This window comes from Urocitellus parryii, chromosome 7, assembly GCF_045843805.1.
Source record: "Urocitellus parryii isolate mUroPar1 chromosome 7, mUroPar1.hap1, whole genome shotgun sequence".
Lineage (NCBI taxonomy): Eukaryota > Metazoa > Chordata > Mammalia > Rodentia > Sciuridae > Urocitellus > Urocitellus parryii.
The window spans coordinates 1421318-1445521 of NC_135537.1; the positions used below are offsets into that span (position 1 = coordinate 1421318).

At 60.5% G+C, this 24204-nt stretch overlaps 1 protein-coding gene across 1 annotated transcript; it reads right to left on the minus strand.

Moving 5' to 3' along the window:
- Positions 1-830: 830 nt before the first annotated feature.
- On the minus strand, positions 831-11030 carry Rhpn1 (rhophilin Rho GTPase binding protein 1). Its single transcript, XM_026409896.2, has 15 exons — positions 10868-11030; positions 6211-6326; positions 5865-5993; positions 5673-5748; positions 4936-5013; positions 4461-4585; positions 4214-4380; positions 3916-4109; positions 3436-3592; positions 3252-3362; positions 2750-2944; positions 2216-2292; positions 1848-1994; positions 1601-1762; positions 831-1230 (listed from the first exon to the last, which is right to left on the minus strand). Exons 1-15 carry the CDS (start codon positions 10946-10948, stop codon positions 1039-1041), a joined length of 2007 nt encoding a protein of 668 aa, XP_026265681.2. The 5' UTR covers positions 10949-11030; the 3' UTR covers positions 831-1038.
- Between the last annotated feature and the right edge of the window lie 13174 nt (positions 11031-24204).

Consider the following 24204-nt stretch of genomic DNA (forward strand, 5'->3'; position numbering starts at 1 on the left):
CACACTTAGGGCCTGGCCGTCAGTGAGGATGGGTGATGTGCAGGGGTAATGGACAGCAGGCCCAGGACCATGGAACCAGGGCCAGGGTGCAGAGTGGACTGCTCTGCCTTCCTTGATCTGCTGCCCAGACTTTCCCCTCCGGTGGCTGTCAGTGGGTGGCGGCTGCCCCCTGGTGGCCTTGGGGAGTAACACCAGTGTCCAGGGTCCTGTCCTCAACCCCCAGGCCCTGGGTGGAAGGGCCCCTTGTGGCCTCTGTCTGGTACGGCTGGGCCTGTGGCCCGGGCTCCCCTTCTCACCTCATCCATTTGGGGCCCAGGTCCTGAGCCCACCCCTCCAAGGGACCTGGGGATCACTGCTCCTGCCCCGTGGAGGCGCATCGGAGGGCTGCCAGGGCCCTGGCGGGCAGGTGGGGCTGGACACAGAGACAGCAAGTGCAGGCTACCAGGGGGCTCAGTCTCTCTGCCAGTGCTTCCTGGGCAGCAGACAAGGGCCGGAGAACCACGGGCCTTTGCTGGGACCCTAGACCGAGAGCAGCCCATCGGCAAGGGGGCCTAGCTTTGTCCAGCTGGGGTGAGGACAGTCCAGGGGTTCCCAGAGCAAAACCCCACATGAGGCAGAAGCTTGGCCTTTGGAGGGCTGGGTGGAGGCGTGGAGCCCAGGGCAGCTGAAGTGAGGCCGCAGCCAGGGCAGCAGCAAGGTGGACAGGGCTCTGAGGATGTGGACAGGATTACCTGGGGCCAGGGGCCTGCTGTAGAGTAAAGCCCCACCCAGCACCTACAGCCTCTCTCGGGAGAGACCCCTCACCCCACCCCCTGCCCTCCTCAGAGCAGTGGCTGTGTGAGCCTTGTGCCCAAAGGGCAGGGGCGCTTCCTCTTGGTGAGGTGGCCGTGGCCCCAGCCCTGGGCTCTGTCTGGCTTGTCTAACCAGAGCAGGGAGGCACAGCCTGAAGGTCCCTGTGGGTGAGAACAGAAGGCTTGGGCTGCTTCCAGTCCTCAGAGACACGCGGGGCACTTGGAGGCTGCAGGGACCATGGCTGACTCAGGGGCAGGTGCCACAGTCCCCACCAGTGCAGGGTGGGGGGCGGCCCCGGGGCTTGCCCTGCTTGGCCCTGCGGCTCCAGACAAGGAGGGGCTGGGGACTGGCACGGGTGGGTGCTGGCATCTCGAAGCCGCATGCTCTCCGGCTCCTCGGAAGCCTCCCTGGGCCCAGCAGAGCTGGCTGGTGGTCCCCCTGCAGCCAGGACAGAGAGGGTGTGGTCAGCTACCACCCGGGTGGCCTGCAGGGAGCCAGGGAGGAGGCAGGCGTGCTGGGGGCATGTCCAGGGGCTCTGTTCCACTGGCTGCTCGTCACTCAGTCCTTGGGTGGACACACCAGGTGGATGTGACCTCTGGAGGAGCCCAGCTGGAAGCCTCCAATCCTGCTGAGGTGGGGGGGGGGGCTTTCTGGGGAGGAGGCCAGCTACCAGGTGACGCAGCAGCACAGGTGGCCACTCGCCAGAAGGCCACCCAGTGAGGGCCACTGCCCACCGCTCCTCTTTCAGAGGCCTCATGAGCACCAGGGAGGTCCAGGCCAGGGCCCACCCCCAGGCCCCAGGACTCACTGTGCTGTGTGGCTCTTGTCTGGGCAGCATCGAAGCCACCTGCAGACTCACGCCCGCCGCGCCCGCCTCCCTCAGCTGCGCCACGACGTCCGCGTGCCTCCACCACTTGCAGGGCTGCCCGTTCACGGACACGATGTAGTCACCCTGCTGGAGGCCAGCCGCCTGTTGGGGACACAGACCAGTGAGGGGCAAGAGCAGGCTCTGGCTGGTGTCCTGGGGACAGCCTCCAAGGCCAGCGGGCCCTTACCGCAGCTTGCCCGCCAGGAACCACAGCGGCAATAAGGACGGGCGAGTCTCCCCGAAGCGTGAAGCCGAAGCCGCCCTCTCCCCGGGTCAGGTGGATGGGCCCCACCAGTTGCCACCGATTCTTGGCTGAGAACACGGGCAGGGGTCCCTGGAGGAGGCAGGGGTCAGAGGCTGGCTAGGCTGCAGTCCGAGGGGCCCGGCCTGGCAAGCACCTGTACATCTCAGGCAGGAGCCAGGGAGGTGCCAGTAGGAGGCACAGGGCTGGGCCACCACCAAGGGACCATTGGGGGCTCCTGCCAGTGGACACACAGGGCAGAACCTAATGCCCAAGCCTGCTGTACAGAGAGAGGGCAGGAGCAGCTTGCTCACCAGACGGTGAAAGATGTCGGCCACCTTCATGAAGGACAGGCTGGGCACCCTGACCTCGGACTTCTGGTGGGTCTTAGCTGAGAGGGGTGGGAAGGAATGGAGGAGCAGGGCTGAGCCCAAGGCTCAGGGGCCTGCAGGCCGCTGGTTCCACCAGAGGGACTTGACTCCACCCTAGAGGAGTGGGCAACACTAGGTGCACACGGCCCTCTGGTAGCTGGAGGGTAGAGCTGCCCCAGGTCCCTGAACACCCGCCCCTCTACCTGCTCCAGGACTCCCTCCCTGAAGCCCAGCTGTCTCTGTCTGACGATGGGATCCCCCTGGACAGGAGTCAGAAGGGGAAGGGGTGGAAAGGGAGAGAGGGGGTCTCGATCCAGTTGCTTCCTCGGGCCAGCTGGAGTTCCCGCCCTCCCTGGCCCCAAAGGTCCTGGCATGTGGCCTTGGAGACTGCATCTTTGATGGTCACTGCAGGGCTCAGCCATCTTCCTCTAGCCAGGACTGAGGGCACACCCATCTGGATGGGCCCAGGCTGCTCACGCTGGATGTCTGGGGCCTCAGCGGCCTCAAAGAAGTCATCCTCGCGCTCGAGCTCCGAGTACTTGGCCAGCGAGTGCCTCAGTGCCTGGGCCACCACAGCCTGCAGCAGGTCCACCTTGCGCAGGACACGGCATGAAGCATGCAGCCTCAGCGCCTCCTCCTGGCCCAGAATGGCGCGCTTCAGGTGGGCCTTGGCTGCACACAGAGCACAGCATCGTCACACGCTGAGGGCCCGCCTGCTGGCCCTTGGAGGCCAACCCTGCCCCCTGCCCCCAGGATGTAGCAGGTAGGGTGTGGGCTAGGGGGGGGGGTCGGGAGGTGCAGACAGCAGGGCTGGGGTGGAGCTTCCCCTAGGGCACCCCCGTCTGCCCAGGCTGCCCTGCACTGCTAAGGTCCGGCTCTCCACAGTTACCCACCGGGGCAGGACTGGGGGCAGGGTGGGGGTGGAGCACACTGCGGCAGCTGGCCCAGGGCGTGAGCACCAGAGCCCTCTGTGCCTCACCAAGCTTTCTGCGCTCCTCGGGTTGCTGGGGCAGCGTCGGGCTGTGGGGCTCGCCAGGGGTTGGGGGCTGGAAGACCTGCTCGTACGCGGGGAGCTCTCCTTCAGCCGCCACTGGGGATCAGAGAGGCCATGAGTTGTGAGCAGGCACCTGGCAGGCACACAGGCACACGGGCAGGGCACTCACAGGAGCCGTCACAGAGGGCTGTGGCTGTGTGATAGTGGGCCAGGGCGTGGAAATGTTCAGCCTTGACGTGCACCAGGGTGGTCCAGGAGGCAGGCACGTAGTCCTGGACGGGTGGCTGGGCCATGGCCTGGTGCACAAGCCTGTACTCAGCTGCCACCTGCCAGAGATGTGTGGGCACACTGGCGCTCAGAGACAAAGCCAGTGGGGCCTGCAGCCAGCCTGAGCCTCCTGCCCCTCCACAGCCTGGGTGCTCAGGGCCCCAGTTCCTGCTCTGATCATGCTGTCCCCTGAGGCAGGGACGCTATGAACCAGGCAGCAGCTGGCTTTGGGGAGGCCAGGAGGGGGCACCCGTCTCTGCCCGTGCTCTCTTGACTAGCTTTTCTGGCCTGTGGTCCCTGTTCGCCGACTCCATGCTCTCCCAGGCCTCCTGCCGGTGGAGGGCCCGTTGTTGAGGGTCCTGGGCAGGCTCCCTGGCCTTACCTGGGCCGCCTCCTGAGCCAGATGCAGCTGAGCCAGGCAGTCGTGGGGGACGGCCAGGGCCGGCAGTGAAAGGCCTTCAAAGACACACTCCTGGGCCTGGGCGGCCATGAGTCGCTCCAGCGTGGAGAGGCAGGTGGTGCTCATGTCTGGGCTCGGTGCCTGGGAGAAGTTCTCCCGCAGGAGGCTGAAGGCCCCTGTGGGCAGAGTGGGTACTCACATGGCAGGGCCCCAGGGAGGGCCAGTGTGTCCCACTGCCCTGGGTTTCTGCCCAGTGAAGGTGGGATGTGGGCCCTCTCACCAGCAGCCAGCTGGAAGGCCTGAGCGGCCCGGCGGGCACCCGCAGCACAGGAGCGGTCCTGGCGCGCCCCGATCTGTGTGTGCAGGGCCCCCATGTTGAACAGCACGCTGCCCTTCTCAAACGCCAGGGCCCTCTGCTGCGCAGGGACCCCCGTGAGAGAGTCGTACCTGTGGAGGGTCAGGCTGGGAGTGGTTCCCATGGCACCAGGCCCTCCTCCCCAGGGTACCCCACCATCCCAGGCCCCTACCAGTGGAAGATCGGCCCGAGGCTCCGGGCAGGGCTGAAAAAGCGTCCCTCCAGGAAGCAGAGCTGGCTGTAGTAGGCTGCGAGCAGCCTCAGGCCTGCATCGTCTCGGCTGGGGGTCCGCATGGCCTGCAGGGCAGGAGCTGGCTGGGCCCACTGCCCAGTCCCCACCCCACCACACCGCCCTAGAAATCCCCTGGGCATCAGCCTGTGGAAGCACATGCTGCCCCAGGGGACCATGGGCACCAGGCCAGGCAGCCTGAGTCCAGAGAGCAGGCAGGGCTCTGAGGAGGGAACAGGAACAGAGTACCCCTGTGGCCACCTGTGGCTCCTGGGCCCTTCCACACACACTGGAGTGCCTGTCTCCCTGACGTCCTCCCAAGAGGAGGGCCTCCCGCTTCGTGAGGCGACACTGGCTCCAATTCCATGCTTCAGTGTCTCTGCGCTGCAGGAGGAGAAGTGGGGGGGTCGCCACCCACCTGCCGCAGGTCCTCCAGCTCCCTGATCTCCGCCTCATAGGAGGCACCGTCCTCTCCAAAGTGCCCTGAAATCAGCTCCTGACAGAAGGACAGGTGTTGGCCTCCGGGGCACCCTGTGTTTGGCAGCCTGCCCCGGGGAGGGGAAGGTCCCAGTACTGAGCAGGCCGCTGCCCACCTGGGTCCAGGGCCCTTGAGCCCTCAGCAGAAGGCTTGTGAGGCTGAGGGCCTGGCATGGGGTGGGAAGTCGTGGATTCTTGTTGGTGTTAATTTTACACAATTCCCTCATCAATCCCATGGCAATCCCAAGAGGCAGGTGCCATGTGTCACTTGGAGACTCAGACACTGAGGCACAGTCAATTCATTTTCCCTTGGGGCCCTGCCAGGCAGTGGCAGATGGGACACGGCCCTGTTCTGGGGTCTGAGCCCTCCCAAACACTGGGTAGCTATGGCCCCATAGCACAGCTCCATGGGTGGGTGGCGGCCCTGAGCCAGGGAACCCTGGCAGGAGAGCCCCGGGCCCCTGCAGTTGCCCTGGGGCTCCCAGCAGGATGACCAGGCCCCATCGCATTATCCTAGGGCAGAGTCCAGCTCAGCAGGAGGCCTGCCGAGGGTGGGATGCTGGGTCCCTGGTGGCCCCGAGTCGGCCCCACCTCCCTGTGGCCCTCAGTTTCCTCATCTGTTCAGAGACACCTGGACCAGGGCAAGGTTGTCACTCAGAAGTTGTCGCCAGCATTTACCTTCAGCGGAGTGGCCCAGTCCAATTCCGTGGTCTCCTTTAGGCCCAGGGGTATCATGGGGACAGTGACACCTTCGCTAGAACCAGAAGCACTGGCTGGGACCTGCTGCCCACAGCAGCCTGGAGTCCAGTCCCATGGGCCCCCGTCAGCCCCCCTACGTGTGCGTGCTGAGTGGCCAGGCGGCAGGCCTACCCTTCAGGCCGGTGCGTGTCTGGGCCACTGCTGAGCCCCTCCAGCTCCTCCTTCAGCAGCTGCAGGTTGGAGTTGACGTAGCTCAGCTCCAAGGCGACGGTCTCTCTGACCCGGTCGTTGCTGGTGGCTCTGGGGAGGCCAGGGGAAGTCAGAAGCTGGGGGTGTCTAGGCCCCAGCCCCAGGGCCCAGAGGTGGGCCGGGCCTGCCCTGTTGGGGTCTTGGCTGTGGGGACCCAGAGGGAAACCTGCTCACGCTGGCTTCCGGATGGACTGCAGGCGGACAGCCACCTAGGCCACCCCCCTGGGCCTGTGGCCCTCCCCCGGGGAGGGGAGCGGCAGGTGCTCACCTGTAGAGGTTCTCGGCCCCTGTCCGCATCCGCAGCTCCTTGCTGATCTGCTGACGTATCCGGGCCCTGTGACTCTGCAGCCAGCTGTGCCCAGTCTGTGCCATGGGGTCAGAGACCTGCAGAGAGCGGGGGGTCGTGCCCAGCCCCACAGAGCCCCCACGGGCTGGCTTGCCAGAGGACCTCAGCAGTGCTCGGGGAAGGGAGAGTCACCGGGGGCTAGAGCCTGAACAGTCCCACAGAGAGCGCAGCCAGCACAGGCTGTCCCCTCAGGCCACCATGATGCCAGCCTCACTAACTGGGCCACGTGTCAAGTGGCTTCCCTGCACAGCCACCCATCACACCAGCCCTCAGGCCCACCTTCTCCTGAACAGATGGGGCCTCCTAGGCCTCCCACTGGTCCGAACCCCTGGGCTCAAGTGCTCTTCCCACCTCAGCAGAGACCACAGGTGCTACCACGGCACCTGGTCTTAGAACACGGGAGACGAGACGCTTTCCAGTGCTGGGATCCACCTGGGCCTCCCGTTGCCAAGCAGACACTCGTCCCCAGAGCTGCACCCGTGCCCTTGGCTCACCTTTCAAGGCAGGATGCAAAGCCCTAGCAGGAAGCCCTCCCGATCCTCTCTCTCTGGAGCCCTCTTCTCACTCCCTGGGGACAGTGGCCCAGCCACACAGGGAGCACAGCCCTCCTTGGGGGCTGGGCCACCTTTCCAGGGGGCCCACCACAAAGGCCCAGGGTGAGCAGCTTTAACAAGAGGCCTGTCCCTGAAACCTGGGGATCTGATCGAGCCTGGCTCCAGGGCTCTGCCCACAGGGCCTGCGGGTGGTAGGGCCACAGGCACCAGGCAGCCACCACAGCCACAGGCTGTGGGCCTGCACTCTGTGGGCAGCTAGTCCAGGTGGACAGCAAGATGTTCAGCCCCAGTAGAAGGCAGGTTCCTCCCAGGAGACATGAGGAAAGTGGCCTGGGCGACTCCCGCCATTCCTCTCTGGCTTCCTCCCAGCACGGCCAGGTGCAGCCTGAGAGCAGAACCCTCCTGAGTCCATCCCGGGGCTGGTGAGGACCTCTCAGAAGCCTCCTTTCCTGGGCGGCTTCCCCTGGTGGTCATTGACACCCTAACAGAACAGAGCTGGCAGGACCCTGTCCCGACAGCAGACGGGAGGGGGCTCTAATCGGTGCGGTGCTGATTCTGGCCACACATTCAAAGAAGTGTGGCTTACTGTCACTCTAGGACAGACTCAGCCCTCCAGGGCCGCCGCTTATCAAGCCCCTTGGAGGGCGTTCCCCAAGGGTGACCTGTGACCCTGCACGGGGAAGGCTCCCCTCCTCCAGAGCCAGCTCCTCAAGGAGTGGACACTCCCTGTGGGAGGGGCATCTGGGCTGGGGCTTGAGGGCAGGAGGCTCCCAAGTGGTCCTGGGGGGATGAGGGAGAGGTGACCCCCGACAAACCAGGTTGGAAAAGCAGTGGCTAGCACCTCCCACTGGGGGCCTGGGCCACAGCACTGCAGATGCGGGAGCAGAGCAGACAGGAGCGTCCTCCACCCACTGCCCCACAGCTGTCACCAGGGCCTGTGATCTGTCAGCAGCAGCTCCTGCCTGCTGGGCAGGGTAGATGGAGGTCATGGCCGTCTCCTGGAGAGGTGGGCCGCTGCTGAACCAAAAGTCACTGCAAGGTGCCAGCAGGCTCCCAGGGCCGGGCAGGGGGCCTCAGCTCGGCAGGGCGGCCCTCATCTGCATGACAGCCCCTGACCCCCTTTCTGGAGGGAGGTCCCAGCCAGACCACTCTGGGCCCTGCAGGCACCTGCCCCAGGTGCTGGGTCCTTCCTTGGCTTCTCTACCCTAGTGTCCCTTCCAGGAGGCCAAGCCAGGCTTCTCACCAGTGTGGGGAGAAGGGGGATAAGCAGGTCAGAGCTGGGCCTCAGGCTGAGTGGACTCTGGAAGCTGGTGGCCCCCATGCCCAGTTTTCCACGCTGAGCTGAGGGGTGTGCCCAGTGGGGAGGGCACAGACATGTTAAACAGCCCTCCTTCTGTGGAAACCAGGCCACCTGACCCTCCCTGTGCCATTACCCCCACCATGACTTCCTCTGGCTCTCTCCAGTACAGAGAGAACCTGTAGCGGTCTTCGATATCCCCAAAGGGGTGCACCAAGCAGGGGCAGGGCCTGGCGATCGCCCGTGTGGAAAGGGATGGAGAACAGAAACAACCCACTCCCTCCAAGAACCCCAGGGCCTGGTGCTTGATCCCCCTTCTAGGGTGGCAGCCAAGAGAGGGCAGTGGCCAGTATGAGCTGTCCCTAGGACTCGCAAAAGGGAGGAGATGCTTGGCCTGGCACAGGACTGGAAACAGCAAACAGAGCAAGATGGCCCCATGCCTGCTCCCAGGGGCGTCCAGCTAGGCCTGCTCTCTGGGAGAGACCCCCATCCCAGTGCCAGACCCCTGAGCACCCTGCCTGCGAACTCACCCACCTCAGCCCCAGCCTTCCCTCCTGAGGTCTCCCCTCAACAGAGGATGGGGACACTCAGCATTCACCAGTGCTGCCACCTCTGTCCACAAATAGGGCACAGGGTCCAAGGGGACACAGTGTGACACGGGCTGGGGGAACAGCGTGGCAGGCATGCCAGCTTTAGTTTAGGGGCGTGTCCTCAGGATACTGCTCCTTTGATGTTCACCTGGGCACCATGTCACATGCTCCACTCGAGGGCCCTGGAACCCATGTGTGGGACCAGCACCTGAAGGGTTCTGATGCCTCTCCAGGCAGGGACGTTGAACTAACCTGGCTGGTGTTCTGGAGACCGACAGAGGCCCAGCCCCCTGCCTGGTGCTCTGCTCTGTCTCCTGTCCTCAGTCCTCTCCCACCTCCCCCACTGTCCCATGGCCCTGATCTCATCCCTCAGCCCCTTGACTGTCCCAGGAAGCCATGAGACTCAACCATGTGGCACTTCCCCATCCAGCCAGTCAGTGCCCACCTGTGGTCCTCCCCTTGAGGAGGCTGGCACGAAGGTCTGCAGAATCCCTGCAATCCTCAGGTCAGCCTTCAGGTGAGTGGCTCTTCAGATGGGTAAACTGAGGCCCAGGCCCTTTCTGGGGTAGCAGCTAAGAAAGGGCCAAGATAGGGCCTGGCCACAGCCCACCACCCACAGCCTGAGAAGTACTGGGCATATCCAAGTCACCCAGCCCTGTCCAGGGGGCCTCAGACCCAGGCATGGCTTTACGCAAGCTCACCAGTTCTTCCCCATCTGATGGAGTGGGACGGCTGGTCAGGGGCCTGCTGGGGAACCTGGCCTCACTCAGCCCTACAGCGGGCTTGGAGAAGACTTTCCAGGGGCAAGGCCACCTGGGCTGTGCAGTGTGACTTAGGGCCTGCCTGAACAGGGCTGGGGCTGCAAGGCCACCTCCCTGGAACCCTGACTGTGGGTCATCCCAGGGCACGTGTGCACAAGACACAGCAGCCAAGAAGCCACTGGGGAGGGTTTCCGATCCCCCTTCTAGGGTGGCAGCCAAGAGAGGGCAGAGATAGGGCCTGGCCACAGCCCACAGCCCGCAGTCCGCAGCCCGAGAAGTGCTGTCGACTAAGCCCACTGGCACATCTTGTTTGTTAACCCCCCAGACATTCCTTCCACACAAAGCAACATGTGCTCCCGCCAAAGGCCACCTGCTGGCATGGCTATCCTACCAGGGACAGTTCACAGAGGACAGGAGACAGGTCCCTTCACTGTCCAGTGCCTGCTAGGTGCTGTGGCACCTGGCATGCCAGGGGTGGGCAGAGAGACAGAGCTCCTTAGTGGGTCTGGTCAGCTTTACTGGCCAATTCCTTGCAGTTTAATTCCTGGCTGAGGCCTCCCTTCCCTCCTCCCCTAGGAGATCTGAGCCACAGACACACAAAAGCTCAATAGAATCAGCAAGGGACAATGTGTAGTCTGAAGCTGGTTACGAAAGAGGGCAAAGCACTATGGTAGAGGCCTGGGACTAGCCATATGAGCCACTCAGCAGATTCCAACTGAAAGCCCTTGATGCAGGGCATGGGTGCCCAGAGCCCACATGAAGGGGGGGCGGGCCTCATTGACCCCCCCAGGGAATGAATGCCCAGACTAGGGCTGCAGAGCAAGACACAGGCAGGATGGCTCTCCATCCCTGACCCCAGGGCTCCTGGAAACCCAGGCACAGTCAGCACCCGCATTAGGGACTTTGGAGGGGGCAGAGGTTCAGGGAAACCCAGAGAGGGCAAACTGCCCGGTCTGCAGTCCAGCACGCGTCAGCTGCCTGCACCTTCAAGCAACTTCAGATGGACACCCAGTTCCTAATGGGTGCAGAAAGCAAAGCCAGGAACGGAGGCTTTACAGGCGCCAGAAACAAAACGAGCTTGATCCGGAGCTGTCACGGACAAGCCAACACCTGCCAAAGAAGTGGGTCCCTAGGTCCCTAACTTCAGGGGAATGGTGGTCCCGACCTCGGCTCCTAGCGAGTCCTGGAAGCCTCCTCCTTTCCCCTTTTGGGAACCCCAAAAGGGACTGGAGAGGAACTCAGAGGGGGAGGGATACGGGCTCTGGCCCGCTCGGCGACTCAGTTTCCCCAGAGGTTGCCTGGAAGGCCGCGCGCCCGACCGAGCCTCCGAGAGCTGGGCAGGAGGCCGGGGACCTGCACCCCTCGCCGGCACCCCACCTTGCGGACGCCGCCGGCCGCCTGCAGCTGGGCGCTGTCCTCGCCGGCGCCCTGGCCATCCGGCCTCTCCTCGAGGATCATCGCCGCCCGCCTGGAAGCCGGCCCCGGGAGGCTGCGAGCCGCAGGTCCCTCTGGAGCCGGGGAGGGCCGCCCTCAGCCCCTGGTCCTGGGCAGGGTCCCCGGCTGCCTCTCCTCGAGGGCGGGCCGTCCGGCGCGGCTGGGCGGGGCGAAGGCCCCGCCTCGAAACTTGTCGCTGACCAGTAGGCGGTGACGGCCGCTCCGACGGACAGCCACTGCTGCCAACCACAGCGCAAGAAAGGCGGGTCAGGCGGCAGCCCCGCCCCGCCCGCGGCGTCCGCGGAATCCGGTAACCCCGGGCAACCGCGACCCGCGCGCCGAGCGCAGTGCGCAGGCGCCGCGGCGCGGTTCGGCGCTGGCCAAAGTTGGGATAAGATCGCGAGGGCGGCGGGGACTGCAGGGCCTTCACCTGTCACCCCGGCAACGGGAACCTCGCCCCGAAAACGTCTGCAGTGGGTCTCAGACGGCTGTTGGGGACAAGGGCGCGTGCGGTTCCTGAACAAAGCCGGCTGCTTCCCCGCCGGGCGAGCGGTCCCGTGCCTCCGGAGCTGCCTCTGCTGGCCTCTTTAGAGCGCTCGCTTCCAGAGCCTGTCTCCAGCACTGGCCCGTTTTCAGATCCGTCCTGCCCGCGGGACCTCCCGCTGGCGGCAGTGGACTTTCCAGAACCTGCGTTCCCCGCAGGGCTCGCCCGGCAGTGTGCCTCCCTTGGGCCCTGTCATCAGTCTCCAGGTGTCCTGTGGGCTCGCTCTCCGGGGCGCACGCCCTTTGCAGGCAGGACGACCCGGTCGCAGGTAGACCACAGGTCTCTGTGTCAGATTCCTTGGAAGTCCCAGCCTCCCTTGCTGACCTCCGCGTTTGGCCTCTCTCTGCCTTTGCCCAGCAGGGGCTCAGTCTATGCCCCCGCCCCCAATGAACACACCTGGCCCTGTTCTAAATCCTGTAAGCTAAGCTCCTTGGCCTGCTGGACCATCTGCAGTGGCCCCCCTCTGCAGTACCCCTCTCATCAGGCCCCCGCCAGCCACTCCGAGCCTCCCCGGCCCTCTCCTCCTCATAAGGTCAACACTGGGTATTGATCCTGGACAATTTTAACATGATTCTGCTCGAGGGCAGGTGGAGGCTTCGCTGCTGGGGCCGTTTCAGTAGGTGATGCCTACCTTAGACTGCTCCAGAGCTGGGGGTGTGGCTCAGTAGTGAACACGGAAGGGAAGTTCCAAGAGGAGGAGGAGGGGCCAGATGGGTGGAGTCGTGGGATTAATCACCCAACTATCAGCTCAAAGGGTTAACAAGGGGTCAGCCCTGGAGAGGAGGATGGGCTGCTGTTTTGCTAGCAGGCCTTGTAGAACTATTTGCTTCATCAAACTGTACACATATTCCTTTGATAACAGTGTGGTTACAAGCTTCTTTTTTTAGAGTGGATGTCTAGAAATTTCCAATTAGAATTCAAAATAAAATGTAACTATTTGGAAATGAGATGTTTCTCAATAAGGCTGGAATTAAAGGGAAGTGAAAACAGAAATTGCAGACTATTTTAAATGGAACTAGGAAGTGAATATGTTAGATAAAATAAACATACACACAATAAATTAACCAATTAAAAAAAGTAGAGAAGTAAATGACTAAAGATTAAAAGTGGATATCACCTATAATCCCAGTGGTTTGGGAGGCTGAGGCAGGAGGATTGCAAGTTCAAAGCCAGCCTCCACAAAAGTGAGGTACTGAGCAACTCAGTCAGACCCTGTCTCTAAATTAAAAAAGGGCTGGGAATGTGGCTCAGTGGTCGAGTGCCCTGAGTTCAATCCCCCGTATCCCCCCCCCCAAAAGTGGATATCAGTAATAATAAAATAGCTGATTATTTGAGATAAAGTTGATACATTTCTTGGAGAAAAAAGATTTTGTCGGTGGGGATTTGCCTTTGACTGCATGGGGTTGGCTCCAGTGGCTCAGCCAGGGGTCAGTGCTTCTTGTGTTCCCCTAGATCACTCTGTAGAGGCCTCCTGCCCAGATGCACCTCCACCTAGTGTCAGAGCCGGGAAAAGGGAAGAAGCATCAAGAAGATAAGCAGAGCCAGTTGAAGTGGCCACGCCTGTAATCCTGGTGTTTCAGAAGGCTGAGGCAGGAGAATCCCGAGTTGAAACCAGTCCAGGCCCCTTAGGGTTGGGATTTGCTCAGAGGTAAAGTGCCCCCGGTGGTTCAGTCCCTAGTACCACACACACAGCCACCCGCAGACACACAGAAGGAGAAAGAAAACATCCCAAGATTCTCTCAGGATTTCAGGATGTTGTCACAAGGCCACCGGTGGCTGCAGGGAGACCAGGAATGCACTGTGTCAGCTGGCCACACTGCTGTCCCCCACATTTGGAGTTATTTTCAATATCAGAAAGAAAATGAGAGGGGTTGGGCTGAGGGGTAGTGGCTCCCAGAGAAGCCTGGGGGATGCGGCTGCAGGAGGAACTCACGGGCGCGAGGACACGTGCAGACGCACTGGAGGGCCCAGGACCCGGCACGCGTGGTCAGGGGTAGAGGCTCGCCTAGCAAGAGGAGGCCCTGGGTCCGTCTCCAGCCCAGCAAAAAAAAAAAAAAAGGAAAGAAGAGGAAGAAGACAAGGACAGTGGTGACTTTGTACAAAGACATAAGTGACTGTTGCAGGGACAGACGAGGCCTGGCACCCAAGACAGCAGGGAACAGTTTTATCTGGCTGCAGCCAGGTTCAGAGGGCACAGACTTTGCTGTAATCAATCAATCCCCTGAGCCCCGAGTTCAGGGAGTTTCAGAGTGTTATACCCAGCACGTCAGGGGAGGGCCTCAGAAGTCCACATAAAAGCAGCGTTTTCTTTCACTGTTTTGGGCAAGTTAACTCTTCAAGGACAACACCTGAGAAGGGGAGAGCCCAGTTGGTAGCTTATCTTAAAAATGTAGACATCTCTGTGAAGCCCAGCTCAAGGCCAGAGGCCTTGTTTGCACATTTCTACAAAGTACTATACAGGATACATGTTTGTGAAAAACTAGTAAGGGGGTGTCCAGCACCTGGAGTGCTGGTGTCTTCCCGGCCAGTGGCCAGGTAAAACAGGGCGACATGAAAATAGGAAGTTTATCTACACTGGACTCTTTTGCAGAGACTCCTTTGCTGACAGTCCTAGAGCCAGCCATGGTGGAGAGGGCTTTTCTGTGGAGAAAGGGGTGCCCCTTCAGGCCAAAGCTGACTGATAAAAAGATGAACAGGCCAGTGACCCTGTTGCCGAAAGCTGGGTCCTTGTCCCCAATGCCAGTCTGATAACGAGGACACAGTTTTGAGAAAAAGGAAATTGCTTTGCCATCAAAGGAGAAACACAGGGGACTGTGGTTCTGCCCGTCACAGGAACAGGGGGCTTTTCCAGAGGGCGGGTCAGAGAAAATGAGACCAGGAAGGAGAGATGGGGGGAGAAGGTCAGGGGAAAGAAGATTGGGAAAAAGAAAAAAAAAACACACCTAAGTTTCAAAGCCACAAGGATGTCGTCATAGAGCTGCACTGCTGTCAAAGCGTCAGGTGATAACCACCGAGTCAGGGCCTGGTCTGGCCCGTGCACAGTGAGCTCTGTCTGCAGGCCAGACGTTCCACGCATGAAGGGATGGACGCCACACTCCTCCCCACACTGCGGGCCCACACTCTGGGGAAGAGAGGGTAGGCAGGACCGTGTCACCCAGGGGCAGAAGCTGCGCACCCTGCTGGGCCCTCAGTCACTGTCCCCGGAATCCCAGGTGTTTCCTGGAACCTGCCTCAGGCCACTTGCTTCGGGGAAGGCAGCCCAGCCCAGCCCCAGAAGGCATCAGAACTGAGACGGGGGCTCCTGGTGAGAGCCCTGCAGGGCCAGGCACACCGGCAGTGTCCCTGCCCCCCCCCAGTGCCTGTTAGTGTTCTGTCACTGTGACAGATACCTGAGAGAACCATTGTGTAAAGAGAAAACACTTATCTGGCTCATGGTTTTAGAAGGCTCAGTCTATGACCAGTTGGTCCCTTTGCTTGGTGGTGTGGTGACACGTCCTGGTGCGAGTCCATGGTGGAGAAGGAATGCCTCATGGCTGGGCATGGAAGAGGAAGAGAGCTGCCGTGTCTCCCTGGCCCTTCAAGGGCAGCCCCCTCCATGCCCGGGGGCCTCCCACTGGCCGCCTCTCAGTGTTTCACCACCTCCAAATGGCACCAAGCCGGAGCCCAGCTCCCACCAGGGGCCTCTGGGGACACTTAGGTCCACACTCTGGCTGCCAGCAGTGACCGGTCTGCACCCAGGGCTCCCCAAGCAGACTGGGCGGGAGGTGAGTCCTTGGGCTCCTGGGAGTGGTCTCTCTGGCTGAGGAGACCCCTGCAGAGGAGGACCGCCCCTTCCCTGTGCTCTCATGGCCAGGCGGACCCCCAGAGCCGTGCAACTGTCTGACGACCTCCTGAAGGGGCTGCTGGGAGCCCATCTGAACCTGTCCCTCCCCGGCACCCGCTGGTTCACCGTGAGTGGGGCCAAGCCGCTCTGTGGGTACCGACCTCGTAGGACTGTCTGTGTGCTGAGCTCTTGAGGCCATGGCTGTCGGGTCAGGAAGGGGGTGTCGACCCACCCCCACTTTCCCCTGGAGTCTGCTTGAAGCTCCGAGTGAAGGGAGTGATGCAGGAAGCCACCCCTGGGAGGGAGGAGGCATGAGCATGTGACCTTGAGAAACTCCACCGAGAACTTCCACAGGTTATCACAGGACGCGGTAAGGTCGCAGTCCTCAGCTGACCCCGCGGTTTGGACGGAATGTTGGTGTCTAGCCCAGATGAACGTGCTGCATCCCTCCCCCGGGGTGCCGCTAGGAGACAGGGCCTTGGGGGACAGTGAGGATCAGAGGAGGTGCCAGGGGTGGTGCCCTGCCGCAACAAGGCCAAGACCCGGTAGGAGACATCAGGGGCGCTCTCGCCCTGTGCGAAGCCACCGTCAGAGGCTGCCAACCCCAAACCTGAGGGCCCTCGTCAGAGCTGAGTGGGACAGCACCTCATCCCAGGTCCTGCGGCCCCAGTCTGTGCTCCTCTGCGGTGGCGGCCCAAACTGATGCTGTATAATATGTGGATTGACTGCTTAAAAAAACTAGAAATGGAAGTGGAGCTGTTTCATTCACAAGTGTGACAAGTGCACAAGAGCAACGTCCAGGAAGACACCGAGGAGAAAGGCTCACCCCCGGGAGCGGGTTCGCACAGGAGCGTGCAGGACCAGACGCAGGCCGGGCGTGCTGCAGAGCTCTGGGCCACTGGGCCCCATCCCGCCTCTGACACGGGCTTGATTTTCTTGAGCAACTTAAAGCCAGATTTGAAGGTTGGACATAACCCTAGATCTTGAAAACTGTCGCTCAGGGGTAGAGCACTAGCATGTGTGAGGCACCGGGTTCAACCCGCAGCACCACATAAAATTAATTAAATAAATAAAACAAAAGTATTTTTAAAAAGAAAAGAAAACAATCTATAAAAATACCAATCCTCAGGCTGGTGCTGGGGCTCAGTGGCAGAGCACTTGCCTAGCCTGTGTGAGGCGCTGGGTTTGATCTTCAGCACCACGTAGAAATAAAAATATAAAATAAAGGCATGCTGCCCATCTATGACTAGACCAAAAAATAAATAAATAAATGAAATGCCAACCCTCCCTAAAGATGGCTTAAAGATTTCAATGCAGATAACTAAAAAATTAGAAGTGTTAGAAGAAATAGGATATAATTTTTCTAACTTCAGTGTTAAATGTAACTTTTATAAAACACAAAATCCAGGTAGCATAAAGGAAAATGTTTGAAGGTTTTATGACATGAAATTTAATATTCTGGTTTAGCAAAAGTCATCAGAAACAAAGAGGAGAAAATCCATGATGTGACAAATGAGTCAAAACCCCAAATAAAAAAGCTCCTAAAATGGATTTTAAAGGAGTCAAGGAAAACTTCAGGGAAGTGGGTGAGTTTATATGCCAAGGTACGTCCAGCTCACAGAGCAGCCCCACCCGGTGCTCCAGAAGGAGGGTTTGCATGTAGGAATCGGCACAAAACACAGGACGGGCTGGGGAGTGGGCAGCGGGAGGACCCGGGCCCACCGGGCTGTGCTCCAGCCTGGAACCTGGGAGCTCCCCCGGAAGACGCTGGGAACACCCCAACACCCCCCTGCAGTCGGCAGAAGCACAGACCTGGTGGTCCTGTCCCCCTCCGGTCCCCCAGGGCAGGGTGGGGAGGGTGGTGGGCTTTCTTGACATCCTTCTGGATGGCTGCTCTTGTCACAGGAGGAATACATCAGTACGTTTATTTTATTTTAATTTTGGTACTGGGGATTGAACTCAGGGGCACTCTCCCACTGAGCCACACCCCAGCCCTATTTTGTATTTACAGACGGGGTCTCACTGAGTTGCTTAGCGCCTCGCTGTTGCTGAGGCTGGCTTTGAACTTGCCGTCCGTCCTCCTGCCTCAGCCTCCCGAGCTGCTGGGATTATTAGAGGTATGTGCCACTGCTCCCAGCCCTACTACACTTTTGAAGGCTAAGAAAATAAAGAAAGAAATATGAGAGAAAGGTGCGGGGAGGTGGAGGATCTCGGTGTGCGGAGGCTGAGAGTGGGTCAGCAGTGGACAGGGCTGTGGCGAGCTTCCTGCAGACAGGACGCGGCAGGTGGGGCTAGAACTGCCTCTGCTCCTGTAGAGAGCTCCCGGGGCCAGGCCCTGCCTGTGGGGTGGCCATCCTACTGGGAATGTGCCGCTCTTCAAGCAATGGGCTCCTCTTTGGCCTCTGCGTGTCCCGGGTGAAGACACAGATGTCCTGACAGACTCACCGACGGGCCGAGATGTCCTGGGCTGGCAGTGTTGGGACTGCGGCTGGGGCTCTGGCAGCACCTGGCTCCTTCTGCGTGGACTAGCCCTTCTCCCTGACTGGACCAACCTCGGGGACGTCACCACAGAGCCACGCACATGTCGGGAGGAGGTGGTCTAGATGGTGCCATCTGGAGAGCGCAGCTGATGGTAAAAAACCCTCTAGGCCTGGGTGAGGCCACTTTGGTGACGGTCCCTTCTCCAGTGTGTGCAGAAAAATTTGGTTCTGGGGTCTGCTGGCTCGACCCTCCATAGTTTGGACATGAAAAGTACCCCAGAGGCCCAGGGGTTGACGGGAGGAGGGGCCTGTGGGAGGGGGCAGGTCCCTGGGGGTGGGCCCTAAGGGGACCTGGGGCCGCCCCTTCTCTCTCTTTGCTCTTGGCTGCCAGAGGCCTGGTTCCCTCCGCCACAGGCCCCAAAGCAGCAGAGCCAGCTGCCTGGACACCCCTTGCTTCTTCACAGGCCAACCCGGGAATTCCGTCAGACATGGACCCTGAACGCTGGCCGACTGCTGCGGGCTGCGACCCTCGCCAGCTCTTCTCGAGTCTCTACTACTCGACAGACACTCTGGCGCCCTTCACTTACAGGTTGGTGTTTTTTCATTTTGTTTTCAGAATGCGGAGGTAGAGTTTAACTAGCTGTTGGTCTCTGGTGGTGGACATCAGGTCTTGGAGGCCTGAGAGTCACCTGCATTCAGAGGGTGCACAAACAGCACAGCTGAAGACAAACCCGAGTCTCTGGGGAGAGCGCACAGCCTCGGGTTCCTGATGGAGGAGTACCGGCCTCACAGGCCCAAGGAAGCCTTCATCAGCGGTGGTAATGGCCCTCCACACATCATCTGTGAGGTGTCTCGGGATGCTGGGCCAGGACCAATGGAATGTGAAAAATGAATTGTTTGTAAATACAATCAACACTCCCGCATGGTGAGAAAGCCATTCGTCATCTGGAAACCACCGCTAGTGAAAGATGTACCTGGCTTCCTGTGAGACGGGCCATCAATCCCTCCCCAGTCACAGGCCCGCACAGGCTGTCAGAGGCCCAGAGATCAGACATGTGTGTTTTCCTGTCTGAAGACAAGAGTCCCTAAAACAAACCCACAGTACCGCTGAGGACGGCCGACGGGGGGCAAGACAGAGAGCCCCTGAAGGCCCCCTGTGGGCTGTGCAGCCCGGGCCCTGGAGCAAGGGGCCCTGAGTGCCTTGGAGGAAGGAAGGGGGGAAGACAGAGGACAAGAAGCGGGAGTGCCCGTGGGCTTCTGGGACAAAGGATATGGGGAGAGGGGACCAGTTGTCCTTGTCAGTTGGGCAGAAGGGCTGCCTCCTCTGCGAGGCCTGGGGCTGGTGCTGCTGGGCACGGACCGTGGCAGGAGGCCTGAAGCAGCTGCTCCCTCCCACACTGAAGTCAGCCCAGGCCTCTAGTGTCCATCCTAGCCCTGGGCAGACTGCTGGCCTTGGGAAGGTTTGCTGGCAGATTCCGCTTGGGCTGTGTGGTGAAGAGCTGTGAAGGAGTTCACCATGACTCTGGCACTGACCACCAGGTGGGGACAGCTGGATCTGGGGTGGTGAACTGCTGCAGTCTCATGATGACCTGTGGAGGTGTCACAGCTAGGGAGTCCAGAGCTCAGCATCCAGGCTGGAGGCAAAGTCCGCGTTTCAGCTGCCTTCGATGTATGGTCCCTGGGAGAGCGCCAGACAGTTCATGTGGTGGTCAGAAGAGGAAGGGCAGCCCGGGATGGTAGGGACAGGGACCAGTGGCTCCCACAAGCCTGGGAAGGGGTGTGCTCCAAGCAGGGCCAGTGACCTGTGAGTTGTCTCCTACTTGGTCAGGACGATGGGGCGGAGGATGCAGAGGAACATGGTGGAGACCCCACTGCTGGGGATCAAGTGAGCCAGATGGGAGGAGGCGGGTGTCCCCGAGATCTGAAGCTGACAGCGTGCAGGCTGTGCACCCTCACACAGGAGGGCACAGGACGGTGGCACGGGCAGGGCAGTGTTGGGTGGGTGTGGAAGGAGCAAGGTCCCAGCTGAGTGGCCAGGAGGGGATGTTGGAGGCTGGAGGAGAGGCAGGGGGCAAGGTGGCCAGGCTCAGCAGGAGTGCTCAGGTTTGCAGGGAGATGTGGGGCTGTGCCTCTCAGATGCTGTGATTCATAGCAGGGCTGGGGTGCAGCTCAGGGTTAGAGGCTGGCCTTGCATGCATGAGCCCTGTCCCATCCCCTGCACACACAAAAAGTTTCAATTCCAAGGACACATATTCATCTGTGACCTAACCTGGAAAGACTCAGAATAAATAGAGGTGACCCTGATGCCATTACTAAAGACCTGGGCTGGGACGTTTTTGGACCCAATTTACAGAATATTTTGCTACTTGTCTAACCGGTCAACTGACAAGGAGTTTTACCCCAACTCTGAGACCACCTAGACACAGCTGCCCTGGGAAATATTTATCATCAGGAAATAGGCATCATTTATCTACCAAGCAAAAGAGGGGGCATTATTCAGTGGAACCAAAGCCTCCTTCTCCCTGAAAACCTGTTTCTATTTTCCACGTCTGAATACTTTTTAATCTCAGTGACTGAGTGGTAATACTCTCCTCTCAGACGCTGAGGCTGGCTCTTGACAAATGTGTGATGTATGCCTTCCTGGGATCCTTCTGCGTGATCCACGCCACAGCTCTGAGTACACGAGCGCAGCTTCGGGGGCCTCGAATCCAGGCGCAGCTGCAGGCTATACGAAGGCTGGGCAGCGCTTTGCGGCTGGCAGGGCGAGGCGGGCGCTTGGGAAGGAGAAGTGGTCATCATTCTCCAACACGGGGCTGCGATCTGCCCGCGCATTTGTTAGAAAGGCAGGAAGATGGCATCGTTAATAACCTCAAACACAGGCACGGCGATTGGTAAAACAGCCTGCATAGGCAGGGACGCGTGTGCCGCCTGTTTCCCTTGGGGCGGGAGTGAGGTCAGAAGACAGCGTTGACTCCCGGTCCTACTCATGGGGTCCCTGCGCACGGGACTCACCTGCATTGCAATTAGTGCGCAGCCGGCCCGCCCCTGCAGACCTGTGGATCAGGTTCCTGCTGTCCCCCACCCTGCAGAGCAGGCCACCCTGCCGCAGCACGGCCACGCGCATGTCACGCTCTCTAAAACGCACTCAGGTGGTGAAGCGCATCCCCACCCTGCTCGGCCCTTCCTGGCTGGACACACCGGGTGCCAGGCCCCTCTCCTCTCAACGCCCCGGTGCCAGAAGTGCCCGGGTTGGCCCACGGGGGCTGGGGGTGGACGGAACCCCAGCGAATCTTCCCAGGGGCCCGGGATGGGTGAGTCCAGGTACTGCGACACCCGGCTCTTCCACAGCCTGGACCCGGTCCGCTGCTGTTTGCCTGCCACCTGGCCCACCTGCGCCCCGGGGAGGACCCTCTCCCGAGCCTCTGAGCCTCCCAGCCTCGCGCGCTTGCCCTCGGTGCCCCGGCCTCAGTCCTCTCCGTCGTCGTCCAGGTCCAGATGGGATCGAAGGTCGCCCCTCGGACAGACGGCTAAGCGACCCAGCTCCTGACGCCGGCCAGGCGGCCTGCATGGTAGAAGCTCCGCTGCACCTGCGACCCCCGCCGGCCCCAGCTGCGTCTCCTGGTCTGGTCGGGGCACGGAAACTGCTGGGAGCCTGCCGCAGTGGGCGGCCCCTGACCGCCCAAGCTAATTGTGGTGGCCTCTGGGCGCTGTGGCCGTGGGTGGTGAGGGCCCTAGGGAGCTGCAGGCTGTGGCGAAGCCGTGGGAAGGCGGCCTCAGCCCTCCTCCCCTGACACCTGGCCGGCTCTTGGTGATCCTGCCCACCGTGCTCCCTGGCCGCACCCCAGGTAGTCCCTCCCAGTGGTGTCCCCTCCCCCAACAGCCCACCCCTTGGCGTCCCGTTCCCCTCATGGTGCCTCTCCCTCCGATGCCCCTCCCCTTGGTGTCCCATTTTCTGCCCAGCTTTGTGGCCTGACCCAGCCCCAGACCAGCTGCACCCTTCTGGTTGCCTAGGAGGAGGGCCGGTGGCAGGGCCCAGGTGGAAGTTCTGCTGTATACCCTTTGCTGTGCTTGCTCCCTGGTGGTCTCTGCTGAAGGGCTTTGATGTGCCTGCAATCCCGCCCCACTAGCCTTGGGGACTGAGCTGGGGTGCTCTCACCGGCTCCTCCTCCCCCTCACACTTCAGGGTCCCGAGCTACCTCCCTCTCAGGGGCTCTTCCTTTTCTTTGGTCTGAAGCATCAAAGGCCGTGCTCAGCTAAAACTGGAAAACCAGTTATGTTCGTGGAGTTAATACTGGTGTTCCAAGTGTTTGATATTAGAAATGTGAACATGAGAACATAGAGCTAAGGACAACCCGGGCTGGTGCTGAGACTTGCTCTGAGAGTCTGGTTACGCAGCGATGGGCTCAGGAGCAGCTCCATTACCACTGTCAGAACCAGACCTCACAAGCCTTTGCTGATCTCTGGGTGGTGGCAGACGCAGATTGGTGTTGCTCTCCAGGTGGACCATGGCTGTGGGCACAGCAGGCCACTCCACGTCCCTGCCTTGGGTCTGGGTTGGCCTCCTGCAGAACCGTCCTGCCTCTGGCCCTGAGGGCCTCTGTGGAGCCTGTTGGCCCATGTCCTTTGCTTTCATACATCGGGGGACACAGGTAAGAGCCAGGGAGATGGCAGGGGCCTGACTAGAAGCAGGTCTCTGTGAAGGATGAGGCTGCTCCTGTTGGGTGACGGTCTTTGGGGAAGAAGCAGCCTCTTCTGGCTGGTGAGCCCCGAGTTTTGCCAGTTGGGGTTCCTCGCCTGCTGGCTTATCTTCTGCAACAGCTGCCTACCTGGACCTGTCCCTACTCGGTGGAGGGAGGGACGGGACAGCCTGGTGGAACCGTGGTGTGGCTTCTCCCTGGCTCCACGGCTTCTCCCTGTGGTTCACATTAATATATATATTTACTTATAGAAAGAGAGGGAATCCTGAGTAGACCAAGCTAGAGACCACAGGGAAGCGGAAGGTGGAGGCAGGGTGGTGGGTGGCCTCTGGTTGGCTGGGCACTGCGGGCTTCTTCGGCACCCAGAACTGCCAGCGAGTGTTTCACAGGGTGTGCAAAGCCCTCCCCCCACAATTCTGATAAATTGGAAAAGGCCGCTTGTTTTCCTGGGGTCACCGTGATTCCAGGTTCAGGAGGGCCAGGTCTGCCTCTAGCATACTGCTTCCCTGCTGGGCCTGGGGTACAGTGAGCTGGTGTCGGGCACAGGGTCAGGTGACCTTGCCCTGTCCAGGGAGGGGCTGGCATTTGCCTGGAGGAGTCCTTGATGCGGCTGCTGGGCATCCACTTGCCTCCTGGGAGTCACTGTTGTCCCCTGCGGCCACATGTGTCCCCCCTGTCCGTAGTGGTGTGGGGGCCTGTACTGTCACTATGTTCTCCTGTGACTTGTAGCTGTACTCCAAAGAGGAAAGAAAGTCTCCATTTTGAAAAGAAGCCCTGGGCCAAGAGGATCCTGTCAGCAGGTGGGTTGTCCTCTGTCCCCTCCTGGTAAAGTGCAGTGGATGGTGCAGAGGCCCAGGGCGGGGTGGGTGGGTAGATCCTGTTGGTGGCCATGGAATTGGGAGGGTGCACCTTGCTTCTGTTCCAAAGGCAGACGAATCCACGCCTTGGCTTTCTCTGGAGCAGGAGTTCCGAATCCACCGAGCGGAGCAGGGTGGTGATGTGAGCTGCCATGTTCAGTGAGAGCCCCGGGACTGGCCTCTCCTTGGGCTGTGGGCCCCCTGGGGTTTGGTCCCTTTTACATGATGACCTGTTGTCTGTCAGGGCACACTTGGTGACCTCACAGCATCCACAGCCTGTCCTCCGGGAGCCGGCAGCAGCTGGAAGGGCAGCGGCTTGGCCTCCCGACCTGGTTTGGCCTCCCCTGTTCCCTGCTCTGTTTTGTTGGGTGGGGTGTCAGTCGCTCCTTTTGCCCAGCAGAGCAGACACCAGCCCCATGGAGGAAAAATTCAATGCTGCAGACGAATCCACGCCTTGAATACTCCCTGGGTATTTGATGATCACTAAGAATTTCTTCCTATTTTTTTTAAGTGTGATAATGCTATCAAAAAAAAAAAAAAAAAAAAAAAAAGAAAAGAAAAGAAAAAAGAGCTCTAAGCTGTGATGTGAGCCACCCTGAAGTGTGGTGACTGTGCCATCTGGGACACCCTCACAGTCATCATAGGGAGGGAGCTGTGCTCCACTGTGAGAAATAGGAGGTCCCTGGTCCCTTCTCACAGTGACGGGGGAGTGGAGGGGCCTGAGCCACAGAGACGAACTTCACACATGTCAAAGGCACTCAGTCCAGGGACCTTCCTCCACAAGAGAACAAAGGGAGGTGGGGACAACTGAAGGTGCACTTCTTTACATCACCGGGTAGGAAGGAGATGGCAAAACCAGGTGATGGCACCTGGCACACC